General features: G+C 35.4%; 1 protein-coding gene across 1 annotated transcript; it reads left to right on the forward strand.

The window, feature by feature from the left end:
• The first annotated feature begins 515 nt into the window (after positions 1–515).
• On the forward strand, positions 516–17,168 carry LOC107567659 (vezatin-like). The gene is made up of 9 exons (XM_016253368.1): positions 516–675; positions 5,163–5,387; positions 9,164–9,363; positions 9,461–9,608; positions 10,498–10,826; positions 11,123–11,316; positions 13,681–13,778; positions 15,515–15,719; positions 16,253–17,168. The coding sequence occupies exons 1-9, from the start codon at positions 640–642 to the stop codon at positions 16,765–16,767; spliced, it is 1,950 nt and encodes a 649-aa protein (XP_016108854.1). The 5' UTR covers positions 516–639; the 3' UTR covers positions 16,768–17,168.
• Positions 17,169–20,815: the final 3,647 nt, after the last annotated feature.

Here is a 20,815-nt window from a genome sequence, read left to right on the forward strand (position 1 = left end):
ACAACAGGTCAGTAGTTATTTTTAAATAACTTTTTATTGAAAACATTTAAATTTACAAGCAAGTTGTAATGCGAATGAACAGTACAAACAATTCACAAATAAAATACAAAACTCACATACACAGTTTCAATACAATTCAGACGTAAACAAAGAAAACAAAGAAATGGCCATCACACAGACATTACAGCAAAATGTTTTTAGATAATCTTAAAAATAATATGAAAATCTATAAATAAATAAAGGCTGCCTGGAAACGAGTGTGGCTAAACCGCTACATTTTGTCTAATAACAATAATTTCCGACGTAGTAGAAGTAAAATTGTAAGTTTTAAAATATCATATTTTAGAATAGCATACTTTTAACCATTAAGTAAAACCGTTTTCATAAAAAGGACTGAATTAACTTTTTATACTGTTCACAGAAATCAAGACCAACATCCTAGTAGATGTCGATATGTACATATTTTGCAAGCCGTCGTCGATTAACTGAAGAAGAAGAAGAGCTATGAATCATGGGACTTGTAGTTCAAGTCATGGCATGTGTCTGCGCATTCAGCAGAAGCTGTAGAGATCCCTCCTGTAATTCATATCGACTACCGTCCCAGCATGCGCAGCTGATGGACACATATGGCGGAGAGCTATGACTGAGGATTTTGATGAAGAAGTTGTTTTCGAGGTGAGTTTTTGATCCAGACACTTGCGTGTACGCGGGCACACAACAGCTGCTCAAATATCTGTGATAGATGTGCAGTTAGCAGCCTGCAGTTAGCACATATAACACTCCTCCTGTGCACCTCTACAATGACTTATAGCTGCTTATTAAGCACTCTGGGTTTTAATAAAATACAGACCGCGCTTTGTTTATTCATATAATACAACAACATGTTAGGAGACATACATTTTGTATGAACAGGGTCAGAGGCTGTGCCTCAAAACATAGTGAGCACTAGGTTGTAATACCCAACAATGTTGTATAGGTAGGCAGGTCAGTCACAAGGTTTTGAGACTTGAAATGTCATCTAAATTGGCAGTTCCTTAGGTTTTAGATGAATAAATGCTATCTAGGTTGCCAGCGAGCTAGACTTTAAAGGGGTCATATGATGCGATTTCAAGTTTTCCTTTCTCTTTGGAGTGTTACAAGCTGATTGTGCATAGATAAGATCCCTGAAGTTGCAAAGACTAAAGTCTCAAAACCAAAGAGATATTCTTTATAAAAGTTAAGACTCTGCCATGCCCCCCTAAAACGGCTCGTTCTAACACGCCCCCACATATCTACCTCACTATGTGGAAATATTAGCATAATGCCGCCCAAATGTTCACGCAAAGAAAGAAGGCGCCATAGGTTTTGGTACTGTGATGTTTGAAAATGTTGTCTGGCTAGATGTCCCAAAAACACAGTTTAGGGAGGCACCTAAATAGGTTTTGAGACGCCCCCAGAGTGTAAATGCAGACAGTTTCTGTCTGTCACTGTGGTCTGCTTTATTTTATTTTTCTATAAACTGATTTAAGAGCGTTGTGCATTAAAGCATGTGTGGTCTTGATCCGCCTTTATGAGTCAAGATTGGGGCTGTCAGATCAACACCCTACTGATGCTGCATCACCAGGGAAACCGTGCTGTCATATACATTGATATACATTACATCTTTATCCATTTCATATGTTTGCGGCAGTGATTGTAATTAGGGATGTAACGGTATGACTATTTCTTATCACGGTTATAGTGACCAAAATGATCACGGTTATCAGTATCATCTCGGTATTGTTAAAATGTGCTGGAGATGTTAAAAAAGTACAGACACATAAATCACTTCACCAAGTTTTATAATTAAAAATAAACAAACAACAAATAAAATGACTTTGTTTGCATAATCACTAAAACAATAACATTACCAATGATGTTCGGATTTTAAACGACAACTTGACTGACAACAGTTTAATAGCATGTTGCAATATCTAATGTAAATGTTCAAATAAAGCTTTGAAAAAGTTTCATAAAAAGGCAAACCTCACATTTCAGCCTTTAAATAAAGAAAAGAGTAAAGTCAAAATGATAATTGATTAGTAAATGATTATATGTATTTTATCTGGTCCATAAATAATTCTAGATAACTTATCTGAATTGTTTAAATGTGTAGAGTCCACATAATATTGTTTTTCATCATCCGGTCAAAATTTACAGCAGGGCATGCAAATTCAGTCCGTTTTTGGCCAGACAGAAACTGCACACAGGCTGAATGTAAATATAAGTCTCTGTAAATCCACTCGCTGACAGCAGGTGGCGCTTATGGAAAAGCAGAATTACAGCTGTTTCCCGTAACCTCCGTGGACAAAGCAGTATTGCCATTAAGAACACTTCCTTTAGGTATTACATGGAGCGAAGATGAAAACAAAATGCCATCGAATCATTTCTGAAGACAGTCAGAACCTTCAGAGGTACATTCATATAATTAATTAATTCATATATTCATTTGTATAATTCCCTTAGCACTCTTTTAAAACCTCCCAGCTTTTCCACCCTGTTTTCACTCAAAACGAAACTAACGTTGCTCTGCGTGCTGTGCGCACGTGAGACTGTTACTTAAAACTGTGCTTTATGCTGGACAGTATTTATTTATCATGAGTTGTTTAAATCGCGTTAAACGAATACGGTTTTAATGATAATTAAATACGAAACGGTAATACTAACCGTCTGGAATTTTATCATGATTTATCGTCAAACCGGTGATTACTACATCTCTATTTGTAATAAATTACTGTAGAGTAAACGGACATAAGGAGTATTTATTGGGTAAGACTGTAACAATTAGTTTTTCCTGGATCAACTACTTCATAGTCGATTCCAGCCAATATTAATCTATTAAATAAATAAATAGCTTGACAGTTTGAAAGATTTTATTAAAAAGCAATTTTAGATGATGGATATGGGTTTTTAATAAGCCAATGATATATATATGTATATATATATATATATATATATAATGTGTATGTGTGTGTGTGTGTGTAATATAGTTTAATGACTGCAAAAAAGTTAGACAAAATTGCCGAAATAAAATGAACGCCTGTTATACACTATATATACTTAAAATTCAGGAATAAAATAAATAAATATATAAATGTGTTATCCATCAATGTGACTGCATTTATCAGTCTTCTCACTACAAGTTTTAATGCCACTGCACATGGTTGTGAAAATTAATTTTTATGAAAATTTCCTTTCATTTCCCTATGTTTGTCTAGTTTTATATTGTGTCAGGGCTCGACTGAGAAATCCTGGAAATGGCAGAAAAAAGTCATGTAAAATGGTTAAATAATTTTATTTTATTTTAATAATTTTTTACAGAGAATCTAGGTTTTTTTTCTAGTTATGCTTCATTTCATTGGCTACAAAATAAAACGATCATTGGCTTTTTCTTAAGAAAAAAAAAAATCACAAACGCATAGAAATTCATTGGTCAGAAATGATGGAAATCCTGTTTTGTGTATTTAGTTGTTTTGGCGATATGTTGTGCTGGTCAGATTTTTGACATGCTTTTACAATGCTGTATATCGTCACGTACCAGACTTCAAAACAAAAACAGTGGGATTCGGTTTGCTCTCATTTGGTGACCTAAAATCAAGTGAATATAATTTTTTTTACAGAGAATCTAGGTTTTTTTTCTAGTTATGCTTCATTTCATTGGCTACAAAATAAAACGATCATTGGCTTTTTCTTAAGAAAAAAAAAAATCACAAACGCATGGAAATTCATTGGTCAGAAATGATGGAAATCCTGTTTTGTGTATTTAGTTGTTTTGGCGATATGTTGTGCTGGTCAGATTTTTGACATGCTTTTACAATGCTGTATATCGTCACATACCAGACTTCAAAACAAAAACAGTGGGATTCGGTTTGCTCTCATTTGGTGACCTAAAATCAGGTCTTTTGCCGCAGGCCAGTTTAGCTGCTCTCTCACATCAATAAACACACGCCAACAGATTCCTCTCACTGCAAATGAGCTTTAGATCAAAAAGATCCAAAGTTCACGACGGGTGGCAGGCTATACCTCGATGCAGGATTTGACCGAACTAAGAATATGAGAATTATAAACCTCTTTAGCAACTCAAATCCAGTGGCAATGGTAACCAGTGGACACGAGCCTGTGATTCTGGATTCCTGTTTGGGAACTGGGACCTTTAAGAGTGTCGGATCTACTTCCTCTGTTGAGCGATGGTGCATTTGAGAAGATGCAAGACAAGAGTGAGGGACACGCGAGAGGTAAGGGAGGAAAGGATGTTGTATGTAGTGTTTCTTCTCTGAGAGAGAGCACAGCCCTTAACTTCCTGAGAGAGATATCTCAATCAGGACCCCTCTTTCTCTCTTTTCCCTTCCTCTCTATATTACTTTCACTCATTTGTTCATCAAATTATAATTCTTCAGTGCGTGCGTGCGTGCGTGTCACACTTTGGGTGACAAACATGAATTGAAAACCTATGCTGGAATGTGTTCAAATGCATGTAGGTCAATGACTTGACAAACAGAAAACATCAAATTAATTTTATACATTCTGTAATTCTCATTCTTGTATTACACATGATCCGTGGTAAACAAATTAGATTTTTTAAATATGATTTAGTTTGATATTTGAAATATTTTGTCAAAATGTCAGGGTGGTATAATTGGCCTGTGCTCTGAAGTTGAATGAATGAATAAACAAACAAACAAAAACAATAATTAATTAATTAAATTGTGGAGCAGTTTTGTCATTATATTTCAAATATTATTAAATTATTATTATTAAGTTTTGTCAGCCAAATCAAAGTTTTTGTGCTATAACAAGCATTCAGGAATGATTTTTTAATTTTTTTTAGGTGGGGCATGATATAAAACAAAAATGTAGAAACAATAATCTTGTTAACATTGTCATATTTTATTCTTTTTTTAAAATTCATATTATTGTACATTTAAATGACATGGCAATGTTAGTTCAGGCAGTCAAATGTTTGGTGGTTGCACCACTTGACATTTTTTCACTTTTTTTTCAACACCCTGTTAAACCAAAATAAATATAAAGATTCCATAACTTGAATTTTAAATCATGTTTCCTTTTCGTCACCTTGGACACCCTCATTCTCATTTGTCATTGACCCATGTTTATTTCGAGTTGTGTCTCTTTCGCCCCTCCAGAACTCTCCGCTGTTCCAGTACTTGCAGGATCTAGGACACACAGATTTTGAGGCATGTTCTCCCACTTCTCAGGAGGAGGAGCCAAGCGTTGGTGGAGAGGAGGCGCAGTATCCTCAGGATATCCTCCCTTCTCACAGAGTGAGTGTCAGCACTTACCTTTCCAATACGCTAACCATACCTACAGCAACTCCAGTCTCTAAAGACGCTTGCCTGTATAGTGTTTACTGAAAGAACTTAATCCTTGGAAAAACGACACATTCTTGTAAACTTGAGCTGTGTTGCTTGAATGAACAGAAGCCGATTAAATGCTAATCTGAATACTGTTTCATAACCAACAGCTTTTGAAACGCACATTGAAAGTTCAAATTAGAATCAGACGGATCCAATAATAAATATCCTGTACCCGATAATAAAAAAATTCTTTATTGTTTAAAAACCGACATGCTTTTTTCTAAACCTGTATTATTGACCTTATGTTCCATGGAACACTAAAGAAGAAGTTTACCCTGTTTACCCCGGCTCTTATACCATCAAATGAAAGTGGATGGGAACTTGGACTCCAAAGTCGCAAAATTTTTATACATAGAATTAATTGGATATCAAAAATAATTTTTACACCTCAAAATCATTTATTTTTATTGGAAATGTAAAATGCACTCTCCCTTATCTCAGTTAGAGAATGAACTTTACTAAGCATGTGCTGAAAAAGTATCATCACTCCAAATTATTTGTAATTTGGGGAAAAAAATGTATTACAATTGGCTTCTTTAACAATAGTCACCAGTGTGAAACTGTGAAGGCTGGTCTCACGGTCATCTCAGGAACAGGAAGTGATGTGATTAAGTGAATGATTAAAGGGGTCATATGATGTGATTTCAAGTTTTCCTTTCTCTTTGGAGTGTTACATGCTGTTGGTGCATAGATAAGATCCTTGAAGTTGCAAAGACTAAAGTCTCAGATCCAAAGAGATATTTTTTATAAAAGTTAAGAGTCAACCACGCCTACCTAAAACGCCTCGTTCTAACATGCCCTCACATATCTACGTCACGACGTGGGAAGATTTGCATAACGCCGTCCAAATGTTCATGCAAAGAAAGAAGGCGTAACTTTGATTCTCGCTGTAGTATTGTTGCTGCCGCCATGTCAAGATGCTGTGTTTTTCGTTGTGAAAGCGAAACTACTTTGTTTGGTCTTTCAAAAGAGGACACGAACTTGAAAATCACTGTATAGTATTAATCATTACCGTGTTTTCGTAGATAAAATCATCTTTATGTTAAGGTTGACAGCTACAGTGAACAAATCATTTGGTAGGGGTGGTAATCCTTTATTTTTGAACATTCGAACATTACAAAAAACTAATTCTAAATAAAAATGCTTATGTGAATAAATTAAAATAATAAAAGAAAAAGCGCTTGACAGATGTGTTTAGAATTAAATATAAAACTATTAACTATAACTTTGTTAAATATTAAAAAAACGGATTTTTGTTATGTTTAACTACATTGTTAAACATGTATAAATATTTTTTATTCAAAATCATTGTAAATGTATTTGGCAAATTGTAACTGAATTGGCAACTGACAAGGGCTTTTTAAAATGCTTTACATATATATATATATTTTTTTTTTATTATTGTCTGTTATTTTTGTGATTTAAAATTTAAATGACAAAGGAATTTTCTAAACAAATTTCTCAGTTAAATCTGATTTGTGTATAAAGTGAGTTTTGTTCAAAGTAATGCATTTTTTCTTTTACTTGCCTATTTTCAAATAATGTAATAATTGATTCCATCTCCATAGGGTTTGCTTAATCTAACCAAAGACTATAAAATACCCAAGACGTGTCACTCGTATAGTTTTGAATGGGGGGAAAATGCAACGCTCAATAGGCCGCTCTGTCGAACGAAGCCCCGCCTTCGGAGTAAAAGAGCCAATCGCTAATCGGTAAAGTCAGAGCGTCACTGCAGCTACCGTTAGAAGTCCTGGTTTTTCTATAGAAACAGTCAGCGTTCTGAGTTGCGCAATCAAGACTGCGCATGTGTGCTGGCTGGTCTAGCCTGAAAAATAAGCTTTTTTAACGCAATTTGAGCAAAAGAAACAACATTTATGAGACAGTTGTTGTCAGATTTCATTGGTGATTTCAAATATGAAATTAAATCTTAAAGGGGTCATATGATGTTGCTAAAAATAACATTATTTTGTGTATTTGGTGTAATGAAATGTGTTTATGCGATTTAAGGTTAAAAAAAAACACATTCTTTTCCACATACTGTAGATTATTGTTTCTCCTCTATGCCCCGCCTTTCTGAAATCGTTCTGAAAAAGCGAGGTGTGTACATGGCAGCGGCGGCAACAATACTACAGCGAGAATAAAAGTTACGCCTTCTTTCTTTGCGTGAACATTTGGGCGGCGTTATGCAAATCTTCCCACATAGTGAGTAAATTTTTCTGAGTTGATAATTTTTCAGAGTTTGACTGTTTTTCCCTATATACATAATGCTACATGTTGAGTGTAATTTGTCTTTCACTAGATACAGTACGTGTAATTATTACTAGTAATATTGCTGTTCAAATGTTTATGGTCAGTGAGATTTATTACTTTAAATAAATTCAATCTTTTATCCATTGAATTGATAAGAAGTGAAAGTAAAGATTTTTACACTGTTGCAAAGAAATATATATTTCAAATACACATTCTTTTCCACATACTGTAGATTATTGTTTCTCCTCTATGCCCCGCCTTTCTGAAATCGTTCTGAAAAAGCGAGGTGTGTACATGGCAGCGGCGGCAACAATACTACAGCGAGAATAAAAGTTACGCCTTCTTTCTTTGCGTGAACATTTGGGCGGCGTTATGCAAATCTTCCCACATAGTGAGGTGACCCCAACCACTTTAGTCACATCTCATTATATGTTTGTGTATGTGGTGTTATATATGGAAGCTTTTCTCTGCCACATAATGAAAAATAAGTTAATTATGACTTCATATCTCGTAATTCTGACCTTTTTTCGCACAACTATGAGATTTTATCTTAAAATTCTAACTTTTTTCTCAGAATTGCAAGTTTGTGTCGCACTGTTGCTAGTTATGCACTTGTAATTGGCTAGTTCACGAAATATATATTTCAAATAAATGCTGTTCTAAATCTTTAAAATAGTGTAGCTTGATTTAAAAAAAATAAGCAGCACAACATTGATAACAATTACAAATGTTTCTTGAGCAGCAAATCAGCATGATTTCTGAAGGATCATGTGACACTGAAGACGTCAGAATTCAGCTTTGCCATCACAGGAATAAATTACATTTTAAATATATATATATTTAAAAATAGAAAACCGTTATTTTAAATTATGCTAACATTTCACAATATAATTCTTCCAAAAAACATCTTACTGACCCAAACTTTTAAACTGTAGTGTATCAGTTTAATTTTTGTGTTTCATGTGTTACATAGTGTCTAGTAGTATTATATGTGTTGTATGTGATGTGTGTCTGCCCTGATGGTTCTCGGACGTCTGCACAGTTGGATCACATTTCACTTGTCAAGTTTACTCGACAGGGTGAGTGCCGCCTGTCCCTTTAACAGGGTGGGGCAGCTTCGAGATGAAATTTTGTTATTGACCAAATACTTATTTTCCACCATAATTTGCAAATAAATTCTTTAAAAATCCTACAATGTGATTTTCTAGATTTTTTTTTCTCATTTTGTCTCTCATAGTTGAGGTATACCTATGATGAAAATTACAGGCCTCTCTCATCTTTTTAAGTGGGAGAACTTGCACAATTGGTGGCTGACTAAATACTTTTTTTCCCCACTGTATATATTTAAAAATAGAAAACCGTTATTTTAAATTATGCTAACATTTCACAATATAATTCTTCCAAAAAACATCTTACTGACCCAAACTTTTGAACTGTAGTGTATCAGTTTAATTTTTGTGTTTCATGTGTTACATAGTGTCTAGTAGTATTATATGTGTTGTATGTGATGTGTGTCTGCCCTGATGGTTCTCGGACGTCTGCACAGTTGGATCACATTTCACTTGTCAAGTTTACTCGACAGGGTGAGTGCCGCCTGTCCCTTTAACAGGGTGGGGCAGCTTCGCAGCCAGCAGCTGATTGGTCTGCGGAAGGCGGCCTATCAGAGTCTTCGCTGTGCGTTCCGAGCCTCTCGCCTCGCCACATGCGTCATGCTCAAGTCATATCCTGATCCAACAGCAGCAGTTGTGATGAACTGCTTTTACAATGTGATTTCTGAACATTTAATTCACTTGGTTGAGTCCTTGACTATGTTTTACATTTCCGCTGAACTCGGAGATTGACAATGTCACCAACTACGTGTCCACCGTGCCAATCAGAGAGCTTGGTCTCGGTCTGGGGGTGGAGCATCTTTCTGACGAGCAGGCGCAAGAACTGACCAATGATTACAGTCTGCCTGCACTCAAGGTACAGAAACGCACACTGTTGATTAGGGCCGGGCGATATAGCTGAATTTCTTGATATTTTTCAGTGTTTGACAATATCTAGGTATGAGGATGATCTTGATATTTATCTGTAAATAAATCTTGTTATTTATTTATTTTCTGTGAATTTGTCAAAAGTATTTTTTTTCGCCCCAGGGGACTCGTGCAATCATTCGTTTGCTTGCACAATAACAATAAAAAACAATATCTACCTGCATATATTTTTCATGAATAATTTAAAAGCGCAGTGATGCTGCAAACTTTTTATTTAGATTTTATTTTGTATTTATTTATTATACTGTATAATAATAAATTGTTATTATAATAATTGTTAGTTATACAATATCTTGTGAAGATAAAGACTTTTTATAAATGTTTTTTATACACATATTTTCATACACTTTATATATATATACATACATACATATACATATATATACACACACACAAAAAAAAACAATTGTTACCAAGTAGATATTAAGGAAATCAAAGTAAAATGTATTTAAAAGCTCATGAAATGGCATGCTGGGACTTCTGTGAAAGTTTTCCTGTGATGATGCAAACAAATTGTTGAATTATTTGGATTAAATCATTGAATTTGACCATTTGAAAGAAAGAAAGACAATCATACTTAACAAACTGTAGCCCTTTCCTGTTATTTTCGAGTCCGGACACAAGGAAGAGGCACTATTCCACACCTAAGGGTCAAATAAACGACATATTAACATTACAATATTCATTATTCATGATGCTATTCTTTATAGCTTTAACATAATCATTGTGACTGTACTGTAACTATTCAGTATATTGCCCAGCCTGTTGTTGACATAAATGCACATCATTCTCTTCATTAAACATTGATTGTTTTGCAGATGTTGTTCCAGTTGTGGGTCGGGCAGAGCTCCGAGTTTTTCCGGCGATTAGCTCTGCTGTTGTCTCCAGGGAGGGAGGAGCTAGACTCCAGGCCCAGCCCCCTCACGTACAGCAGCGTCCCGTTGATTACTGACTCTCTCCATCGCACCCTGGCCGCTTGCCTTGGTGACCTTCAGCGCAGCTATGATTTCCATCGCTACTTTGAGACGCAGCACCAGTCGCTGCCCACAGAAAGAAATGGGCGCGCTCAACAGAAGTGTAGAGAGCTCAATTCTCTGCACACGTCTGTCCGCAGTTTACAACTTCACCTGAAAACACTCTTAAACGAGTATGTACTTCTTAGTGTTTATTGTTATTTTTATTTTTATAGTTTTATGTTACTTTAAATGACCAAAAATTGCTGAAATTACTAATTTCCTAAAAAAAAAAAAACATAATAAGATTTGACTCAGTAGCAGCTGATTTACTGTGCTGAATACAAAAAAAATGTAAAATAAATATATATATATACTGTACATATATAATCCTTTACCTATGGTGCACAAACTATTCCAGTATAACACATTGGTAATTTTGCTGTAGAATAAGCTGATGAACCTTAAGTTTTTTTTTTTTTTCTTATAGGGTCATAATTCTTGAGGATGATCTGGAAAAGTTAATGGTTGCTAAGGAGACGGAGGAGGTGACGTGTGCGGGGTATCAGGAGCTGAAGGAGCGCCTGGAGCTGCTGCAGCCACACATGCAGGCCAGCACCTGCTGCTGGGACGACACACTCGCACAGGTCGACCGCATGCTACGCCGAGTCTCCAGCTGCCCAGGTCAGAGGTCATCCTCTCAAACAATCACAGCACACCACTTTGGAATAGGAGTTGAATCGCTGTTTTGTTTCATTACACATTTAGTTTCATTCATGTGCTAATCCATTTCTAATTATGTTTTAGAGTGTTTTTAAAGATGTTTAATTTTAGTTTAGTTATAATTTAGTATAGTCCTAAGAAATGGCACCTAAATTGAATTTGAGACATTTGAAATTACTTCAAATTAAAAATGAATTATTAATACAATCGTGCTAAAGGTCCTTCTTATAGGAGTAGTTCACTCAAAAATAAAAATGTCATGATCATTATGTACTATTCCAAATTATATTCCAAATCTTTTTTTTTTTTTTTTGATTGATAAAAAAAAAGAATCAATTGGTACTAATGATTAATTTATATTTTTATTAAGCTAGGACCCATTAAATTGATCAAAACTGACTGTAAATGCATTTATAATATTAGATAAGATTTCTATTTCAAATAAATACTGTCCTATTGAGCTTTCTATTCAACAGGAAATCCTGAAAAAATAAATTACGGTTTCCACAAAAATATTAAGCAGTTTTATTAACTTTTCAAAATAGCTAATAATTAGTGGTCGACCGATATATCGGCCGATATTTGGCATTTTTCAAATATCGGCATCGGCCGATAAGTTTTTCTGTTTGGCCGATGTGTTCGAGGCGGGACTTTTATTTTGACGGCGCTGAGATTGCAGCCTTATAGGAGTAGTTCACTCAAAAATAAAAATGTCATGATCATTATGTACTATTCCAAATTATATTCCAAATCTTTTTTTTTTTTTTTGATTGATAAAAAAAAAGAATCAATTGGTACTAATGATTAATTTATATTTTTATTAAGCTAGGACCCATTAAATTGATCAAAACTGACTGTAAATGCATTTATAATATTAGATAAGATTTCTATTTCAAATAAATACTGTCCTATTGAGCTTTCTATTCAACAGGAAATCCTGAAAAAATAAATTACGGTTTCCACAAAAATATTAAGCAGTTTTATTAACTTTTCGACTGGAATAATGAGTAAATTCCATTACAAAATTACATTTTTGAAATATATTACAATTTAAAAAAAAAAGTTATTTTAAATTGTGATAATATTTCATAACATTAGTGTTTTTTGATTACATTTTTGATGAAATAAATGCAGCACCAAGGCTGCATTAATTTCATCAAAAATGTAATGGTTCATCCAGAAACATTACAAATCCTGGTACCATAAATGGGTAAAAAAATATCCATAAGACAATAGAAAGGATATTATAAGGGATTTCATACAGTTGGTAATTACAGCCCAAAATGATCAGTCTTATAGAAAAAATATTTCATTGCAGAAACAATTGACCAGTAAGAACCAAGAATTGACCAATCAAAATCAGTTAATGCAGAGAGCTTTGCCACATGGCAGTATAACCATAAAAGTATCTATGAGCTCTCTAGATGACGTCCTCACCATATAATATGTGCGTCAGCCTTTGTGTGTTTCTGTGGTATTTTTAGAGTTCCTTATTCGACTGATTTCCCTCCCTTCAGTTATTTTCGGGAGCTTTAGGGAAGTAGGAGGGTAAAAAAAGACAGAGATAGGGAGGGGGTGGGTGACGTCCTTTACAGAATTAGGCCACAATGCACATGTAGGTGAAGTCAATGGTCGTGTGATTCCCAGCGTCATATGATGACCCTCCTCAGGGCTGGTGGTTTTAATGTAGGAAGGTCAAAGTTCTGCTGTGCAGTTGTTTGATGTATTTTTGCACATCTGCACATGGGTGCCAAACAACAGCAGCTATTTTTAATGGAATAACTTCAATACTTAGCGCAAGATCCAGTAATGCATTCCTGTGGCCATCACAGGTTGGAGCAGATAAAAAAACAGGACATTTATGTAAAATATTATTATGACCTGATAACAGCCATTTATTTTATTATTTGATTTTATACTTTATCCTTATATGCCAATATTAGATCTTTATTTGTTATAGTTTCAGCCAATTTTTTGAACTTGTAAGACTTTCTAACTGGCATCAGTGCTCTTTTCCCTGTTATAATTTTTTTAATCTATTTTTTTAAACAGTTTACTGTTTTCTGTAGCAGGTTTCAAAAATAATATTTTTCAGTATTTTATACTGTGCATTATAATATCGTAATGCCTACATTCATTTGCATCACACTATTTGTCTTTTAAGTTCCTTTATTTTGATCAAACTAGTGTATAATAATAATGACAATGGCATTCAATTTCCATAGATTTTAGTGCGTAAAATCTAGAAACTGAATTTGTCCTGTGTCACTTGTTGAAAGGAGACACACATTAACAGGATACTGTGTGTTTGTGTGTGTTCCACAGAGAGTTCAGATCAGCCAGAGGAAACAGCTGCCCCAGATCCCCCTCCTCCTGCCCCCATTACAAGCATACAGGACAGAGACCCCGTCCCAGAGGAACAGGTACTGTGTCTGTGTCTGTGAGTGTACTTTCAAGCATGAGAAAAGTATTAGCATCTGTAGTATTAGTGGTGTTTATTAAGGCAAGCTTCATTATTACTGCTCATACTTAGAGTTGATGTGGGTCAATGACATGATGCTCATTTTATCTATAAATGTATTAATTAATTCACAATTTACATTTAATCATTTAGCAGACTTGAATACATTTCTATGATTGTTTTAAATAAAATCTGTGTAATTTCTTTTCTTTTTTTTGATATAGCTGTCCTGATATCATCTTAAAGGTGACCTATTATGCCCCGTTCTCCAATATATAATATAAGTCTCAGGTGTCCCCAGAATGTGTCTGTGAAGTTTCAGCTCAAAATACCCCACAGATCATTTATTATATCATTTTGAAAATGCCTATTTTGAGAGGAAGCAGAAACACGCTGTTATCGTTCATGTATCTTTAAATGCAAATGAGCTGCTGCTCCCCGCCCCCTTTTCCAGAATAGGGCTGTTCCTTTACAGCTCGTACGTCAGATAAAAATGTCTATCGCGCTGAAATCATGCGTTTTAAAGCCACATTAGTTTAAACTTCTGATATAGAGCTTTCTGAGCGCACACATCCGTAGCACGCGCACAGGAAGCGGCTGTCACACGGCATGTGAGCACAAAATTAATTTCTCTTCATGTCTTATTGCACTTAAACTGTCAAGTACACAAAAGTTTGCGTTAGTAGAAACGTGCAGATAAAGGGGCGGTGAGAGGGAGCGAAATCTGACGCACTCGTTTTTTCAGACGCTTGCAGAAAAAGGCTTACCAAAACAAAGTTACTGGGTTAATCTTTTTCACAGTTCCTGGGATGGACCAGATTATAGCACTTAAAACTGGAAAAAGTCAGATTTTCATGATATGTCACCTTTAAAGAAACAGTCTCATTGAATAAAATAAATTCTTCAAAGGAATTTTAATCTTTCATTATTATTTTTATATAAATAATTGTAATACATTTTAATAATACTGCTTATTATTATTTGAAAAATCTTTTGCCTGCTGGTACAACCAGCATACAGAAACATTCAGAAAATAAAAATCATAGAGAGGACCCATAAAGACCTTCATGATCGTGTGTCAAAGTCAGTAAGTGTCTTGAAATATAATTTGAGCTTTTTATGATAAATTAGTTCAGAAGAATGTCATGTGGTGCAATGATAAAAAAAAAAAAATAATAAAAAAAAAGTTCCTTAAACTTGCTTAAAACAACCTGACAAAATACATTAAAATATTTACAAAATGCATTAATATTGATTAGGAAATATACACTGACAAAAATTTAAGGAAAATGGAAAATATATATATATATTTTTTTTTTACTTGTGCTACGTGATATTTAGGCACATGCATTTTAAACTAGATTAATTAATTTATTAAATTATTATTTATCATTGACTCGTACAAGTATTACATTTTGACATGACAAACAAGAAGCACTCATATTTTTGTCCAAATCTAGTTCACTTGTTTATTGTTTGTAAGTATAGTGCTTGTTATTGTTGTCATCAACATTTTTTTCCCCTTTATATCTCACAAAGGACTTCAGAATTTCATAGATGTAAATTGTGGAGCAAAGCAAAACAAACTGCTAAAATTTCAGTGTTGCTAATAGCAGATATGCAGAGATATTCATATGTGGTTTGTGGTTATTATCTTATTAGCTAGTTGGGATTAAACAAGATGCTTGTCTTGGCCAGGAACTGGAAGCATATGTCTCTGACTCTGACTCTGAGACGGAGTGGAGAGGGGCCACGGACATGCTGTCACCATGGGAACAGGAGCGCCAGCGTCGTGAACGTGTGGAGTCGAGACATGTTTTACTCGAGCTGAAATCTGTCCTGGGAATCCGAACGTCAGATGGAGAGAGAGACAAGCGCAAGCTTCTGCTGTTCAGTGATCAGGGTACTACATGCACAAACACACTCTTGGTTCTTACATACTATAACAGAGTTTACGTGAGTCGGCTGCTTCAGACTGTTTTAGTTCATAAAACTAAATAAATGAAATCTTCATTTAAAAACTGCATTTTGTATTTACTTGCATTGTCTTTGTGTAATATTTAAATTAGTTTGATGATCTGAAACATTAAAGTGTGACAAACATGCAAAAAAATAAGAAATCAGGAAGGGGGCCAACACTTTTTCACACCACTGTAGGTCCGATAAAATCGTGCATCCCTATTTAAATTTTTACGTTTTTTTATTTTTAAGTCATTTATGTTTTATTTGGTTTCAGCTTCATTTCAATGATCTAAAACGTTAGTTTAGTTTGCTTAGTTTGATTAATTATATTTAGAATAAACTTGAGTTAGCGTAGCTTCTGTTTGTTTTTAGCTTTTGTTGCAAGCTTATTTAATCATATCGATACAGTCAAGTTTTAAACTACTTGTAGGTTAAAAAAACATTTGTTTGTCATTGTCTTTTTTGTCATTCTAGCTGCCCTGGCTCCATTTGCTAAGGACACATCAAAAACGGACACAAACTCTTTAGAACCGCATATTTCGGCAGAGTCCATGACTACCACGGACAACCATGTCTCCCAACAAGGAGAGGAGAATGAAAGTGAACAGCAGACTGAAATTCTGAGTGGGGCGGAAAGAGAGAAAGATTCTGTTACTGAATTTTGCAGTGGAGATTCTGATGTACCTGGGGCAGCTAAAGATACCAGTGAGGAGACTGTGGAGGAAACACAGCTCTTCCAATCAGACGGGCTTATAGATGACGGGCATGCTGGGACACACCCACTCACGCCCAGAGTGCCCACCCTCTCTGTGATTGACAGATTGACAGAACTGCATGGCTCAGAAGCGATCAGTTTCAGCTCCGCCCTGGCCGCCCAGGTAGCAGCGCGCTCGCATACGTTCACACACATACAGGAATGCACCTATGGGGACTCGGAGGAGGAAGAGGAAGTGACATCACCGCAGACGAGAGAAACTGAGGAGGACTGAAACGGCAAGATATTTATTCTCATCCTTTTGGTTGTATTTATTGAGCTTGATTTCAGGTCACAGACATCATTGGATGTAGCTGGTGTGGGAATCTGTTTTTGGTGCGTCTCTTTTAAAGTGCATATATTTGTGTGTGTGTGTGTGTGTGTTTGGGGAATTTATGTTTCATGTGACATCCCACGTCCACTCTCCTCATGACAGGCCTCAGGTACAGACTGGCACATGCTAGTACACAAAATAACAGACCAAAACCTAAACATTCACACACACTAACACAAACTCAAACTGCAAAACTACATGCCCTTGGCCATGTCCCAGTTTTATTTACTGTAACAGAGGTCCTACACAGAACCAAAACAAGCTCTTAAATGCCTATAAAGGGTATGTCTCACAAAGCCCAACAAGAACATGTCAGTGTCATATTTGACCCCAATTAAATTCAATTCAATGTAAAATGAAGTCTGTTTTAGTACACTTAAGATTGTGTGTATTATTACATTATTTTCATGACAAGTAAGCTCATTCTTTTTACCGCAATACAAAAAAGTTGTTGTTAGTGTAATGCAGGAAATGCTGTACATTTTATGTGGCTTTAAAAAAATATTATATATAGGGTAACAAGATTTTGTCCCCTCTAATACACTAATGGCGATTTGATTTATTTTGAAATGAGAATTAATTATTGATTTTTTTTTTCACATTACACTGATAACTTTTTTTTTATTTATTTTTTTTAATATATATATATATATGTATATTTTGAATTGTAATGAGAATGAGATCCTGACTTTTCTTTTTTTTTTCATTTCCACAATGAAATGTTGAATATTTTGAATTGTGGTCATATAGGGTGCACAGGTGCGCTTGCGCGACCAAAATGAAAAATGCTCTGGGTAAATAAGTTCAGACCTCTCATTTGCATAATGACATGGTTGACAGCAGTTATTGCACAATCACTGTTTTAGACCGACTAACTGTAATGTAAGATTACCATTCGAACTGAAAGCATAAATCTAGGCTACGTGCTGCTAGTTTCTGAGCAAAATGCAAAACAGTGCAATATTTTATATTACTATTATTATCTATTATAATATTATACTATTACAATCTTAATTGTATCAGAAATAGGCTTCCTTTTCTCTATGAAGATTTTGATTTTGGGGTGAAATATGACCCACGCATGCAATTCACCTCATTAATTACAACAAAAAAGGCAAAGTTAAAGGGGTCATATGATGCGATTTAAATTTTTCCTTTCTCTTTGGATTGTTACAAGCTCTTGGTGCATAAAGAAGATCTGTAAAGTTGCAAAGACTAAAGTCTCAAATCCAAAGAGATATTCTTTATAAAAGTTAAGAGTCAGCCACGCCTACCTAAAACGCCTCGTTTAAACACGCCCCCACATGTCTACGTCACTGTGTGGGAAGATTTGCATAACGCCGCCCAAATATTCATGCAAAGAAAGAAGGCGTAACTTTTATTCTCGCTGTAGTATTGTTGCCGCCGCCGCCATGTTGTGGAGTCGCTGTGTATTTCGTTGTGAAAGCGAAACTACTTTGTTTGGTCTTCCAAAAGAGGACACGACTAGAAATCAGTGGTTAAGTTATATTTACAACACTGTTCCAGAACAGTTCAACCCAAATATTCAGATGTGTGCAGCGCATTTTACGGAGGATGAGGACTGTTTCCTGTGAGAGTAGCCAACAATGCCGGTGTCCGTTTCTATAAAGTGGGGCAATTCCAACTTTGCAAGGACAGCCTGGTAAGTTCATATTTAAAGAATTTGCCACTGACGATTCAAACGCGAGTTTTGAGTAGCGCTTGTTTGTCGTTTCTCCGATCACAAATGCATACATGGTTTTATGTTTACGCGGCACGATACGCAACACGTAAAAATGGCCAATCAGAGCACACCTCGCTTTGCAGACCTATGAGCTTTGTAAAAATCTATGCGTTTCAGAAAGGCGGGGCATAGAGGAGAAACAGTAATGTACAGTATGTGGAAAATTATGTTTTTTTTTACCTTAAACCACATAAACACATTTCATTACACCAAATACACAAAATAATGTTCTTTTTAGCAACATCATATGACCCCTTTAATACTCGCATCCTACTGGTTTGCAGCTGGTATGTTGTCCTAAAAAAAGACAGCGTCTCTCCTGCAGTGAAGCCTCCATTTTGTATGTTTTTGCGAGGTCGATCTTTATGGAAATAAATAGCTGTCCTGATTTAATTTCTGCATCAAACTTTGACAGTTTCTTTTCAGACGCAGCTGAATTTCACCACTGTAACAAGGTTACTGCTTCAAAGTAATTTCAACTAACTTTTAAAACATACTTGTTACCAGTTTCAGGCTTTCAAACTGCCTGAAATTGACATTGTGATTTTCGCATAAAACCACAAATTATCAGGTCCTTATTAAAGTTTAAAAAAATACTGATTTTAAGATTTTCTCAAATAATCTTCAAGGCTGCCTCTGCCTTTCACACAAAACCCAGTTTTAAACTTAAACCCCCTTTTAACTTAACACTGTGGAAAAGGTACCAAGCTACAGTTGAACTTGCGTTAAACAATGTTCCCATGTAAGGACTTTTGCACTTTACAACTACACTTAAATGTTACAATGAGACTTAGAATGTTAATGACAATGTTGATAAAACCAGAGAGCAAAATCCTAGATATAACGATGTTTGTGTGTGACTCGTATGTTGTTTTTATGTCTAACATTCTCAATTAATTTCCCCCCATGCATATGCACGACTCTCAAACAATTGCAGAGGCTGAGACTGTCTTTATGTGTTTGTCCTCACTGGACACTAGTTTTGCCTTTTCTAAAGGTTCAAGTTTTTCCTCAGTAAAAAAGTGGCAATCTTGCATTTCATTTGTGAAATAAAGTACGTGTACATATGTGTTTGTCTTTTGAATCAATGCTCTCTTACCACTGTACCACTAGGAAACACATGCCATTAAATGAAAGTTTCTGCCATCTACTGGACAATATAATAATTATAAGTACAACAATAATAATTGTTTTTCTTTATTTTAAATATATGTGTATAACAATATAATATAATGTTTCAATTATAATATATAATAAACAAAATTAATATTTTTATTAAATAATAAATATGAGCCGTGTGGGACACTATTTATGATGGATGGATGCACTTTATTGGACTTCTTTTGGACTATTGGAAAAATAACACCCATTCACTGCCATTATAAAGCTTGGAAGAGCCAGGGCATTTTTAAATATAAATCCGATTGGATTCGTCTGAAAGAAGAAAGTCATATACACCACCTAGGATGCCTTGAGGGTGAGTAAATCATGGGGTAATTTTCATTTTTGGGTGAACTATCCCTTTAATATTCCGCTCGCTACGTTACAAACCCCACTGGAGGCTTGATTTATGAATATTCATTATATAAAGTGACGTTTGCCCATTGGTCTTATCTGATTGGCTAAGAAGCAGAACGAACTAGTCAGCTGGCCAATTAACCAATGTTATAGCGAAGGCATGTTCCTGAATATTAATTAGATTACTTTTCAGGACGCACAGCAGCGTCCGTCTGCGTAATCCAATTAACATTCATGAGTTTATTCTTCGCCATAGTAGGATGCTTGTAATTTCGCATTCCGCGTCATGCCCTCAGCTGATTCGGCAGCTTTTCTCAGCTCCTCTCATAATGCATCGGTCCCTCACTCGCGTCCGCAATCATGGAGGCGAACGGGACCGAGCAGCTGCCGGTACAGCCAGGCATGGACACGCTGATCCTTAACGGGGACGCGGCTGAACGAGAAGAAGCCGATCCCAGCAAGAAGAAAAGCAAGTCCGCCGCTCCCGGTTAGTGTCTCATTCATAGTAGTGAGTGCTGAGGCCCCAGTATAACTGCTGCTTTAAAGGGGTCATATGATGCGATTTCAAGTTTTCCTTTCTCTTTGGAGTGTTACAAGCTGATTGTGCATAGATAAGATCCCTGAAGTTGCAAAGACTAAAGTCTCAAAACCAAAGAGATATTCTTTATCAAAGTTAAGACTCTGCCA

The sequence above is a fragment of the Sinocyclocheilus grahami genome, unplaced genomic scaffold (assembly GCF_001515645.1).
Source record: "Sinocyclocheilus grahami isolate Dianchi unplaced genomic scaffold, SAMN03320097.WGS_v1.1 scaffold1178.1, whole genome shotgun sequence".
In the NCBI taxonomy this organism is placed as follows: Eukaryota; Metazoa; Chordata; class Actinopteri; order Cypriniformes; family Cyprinidae; genus Sinocyclocheilus; species Sinocyclocheilus grahami.

Coding starts and splice junctions, on each gene's coding strand:
- LOC107567659 (XM_016253368.1), top strand. CDS start 640: ATGACTGAGGATTTTGATGAAGAAGTTGTTTTCGAG. Junction 5,388..9,163: donor CTTGCCTGTATAGTGTTTAC/TGAAAGAACTTA, acceptor TGTGTGTCTGCC/CTGATGGTTCTCGGACGTCT. Junction 10,827..11,122: donor CTGAAAACACTCTTAAACGA/GTATGTACTTCT, acceptor TTTTTCTTATAG/GGTCATAATTCTTGAGGATG.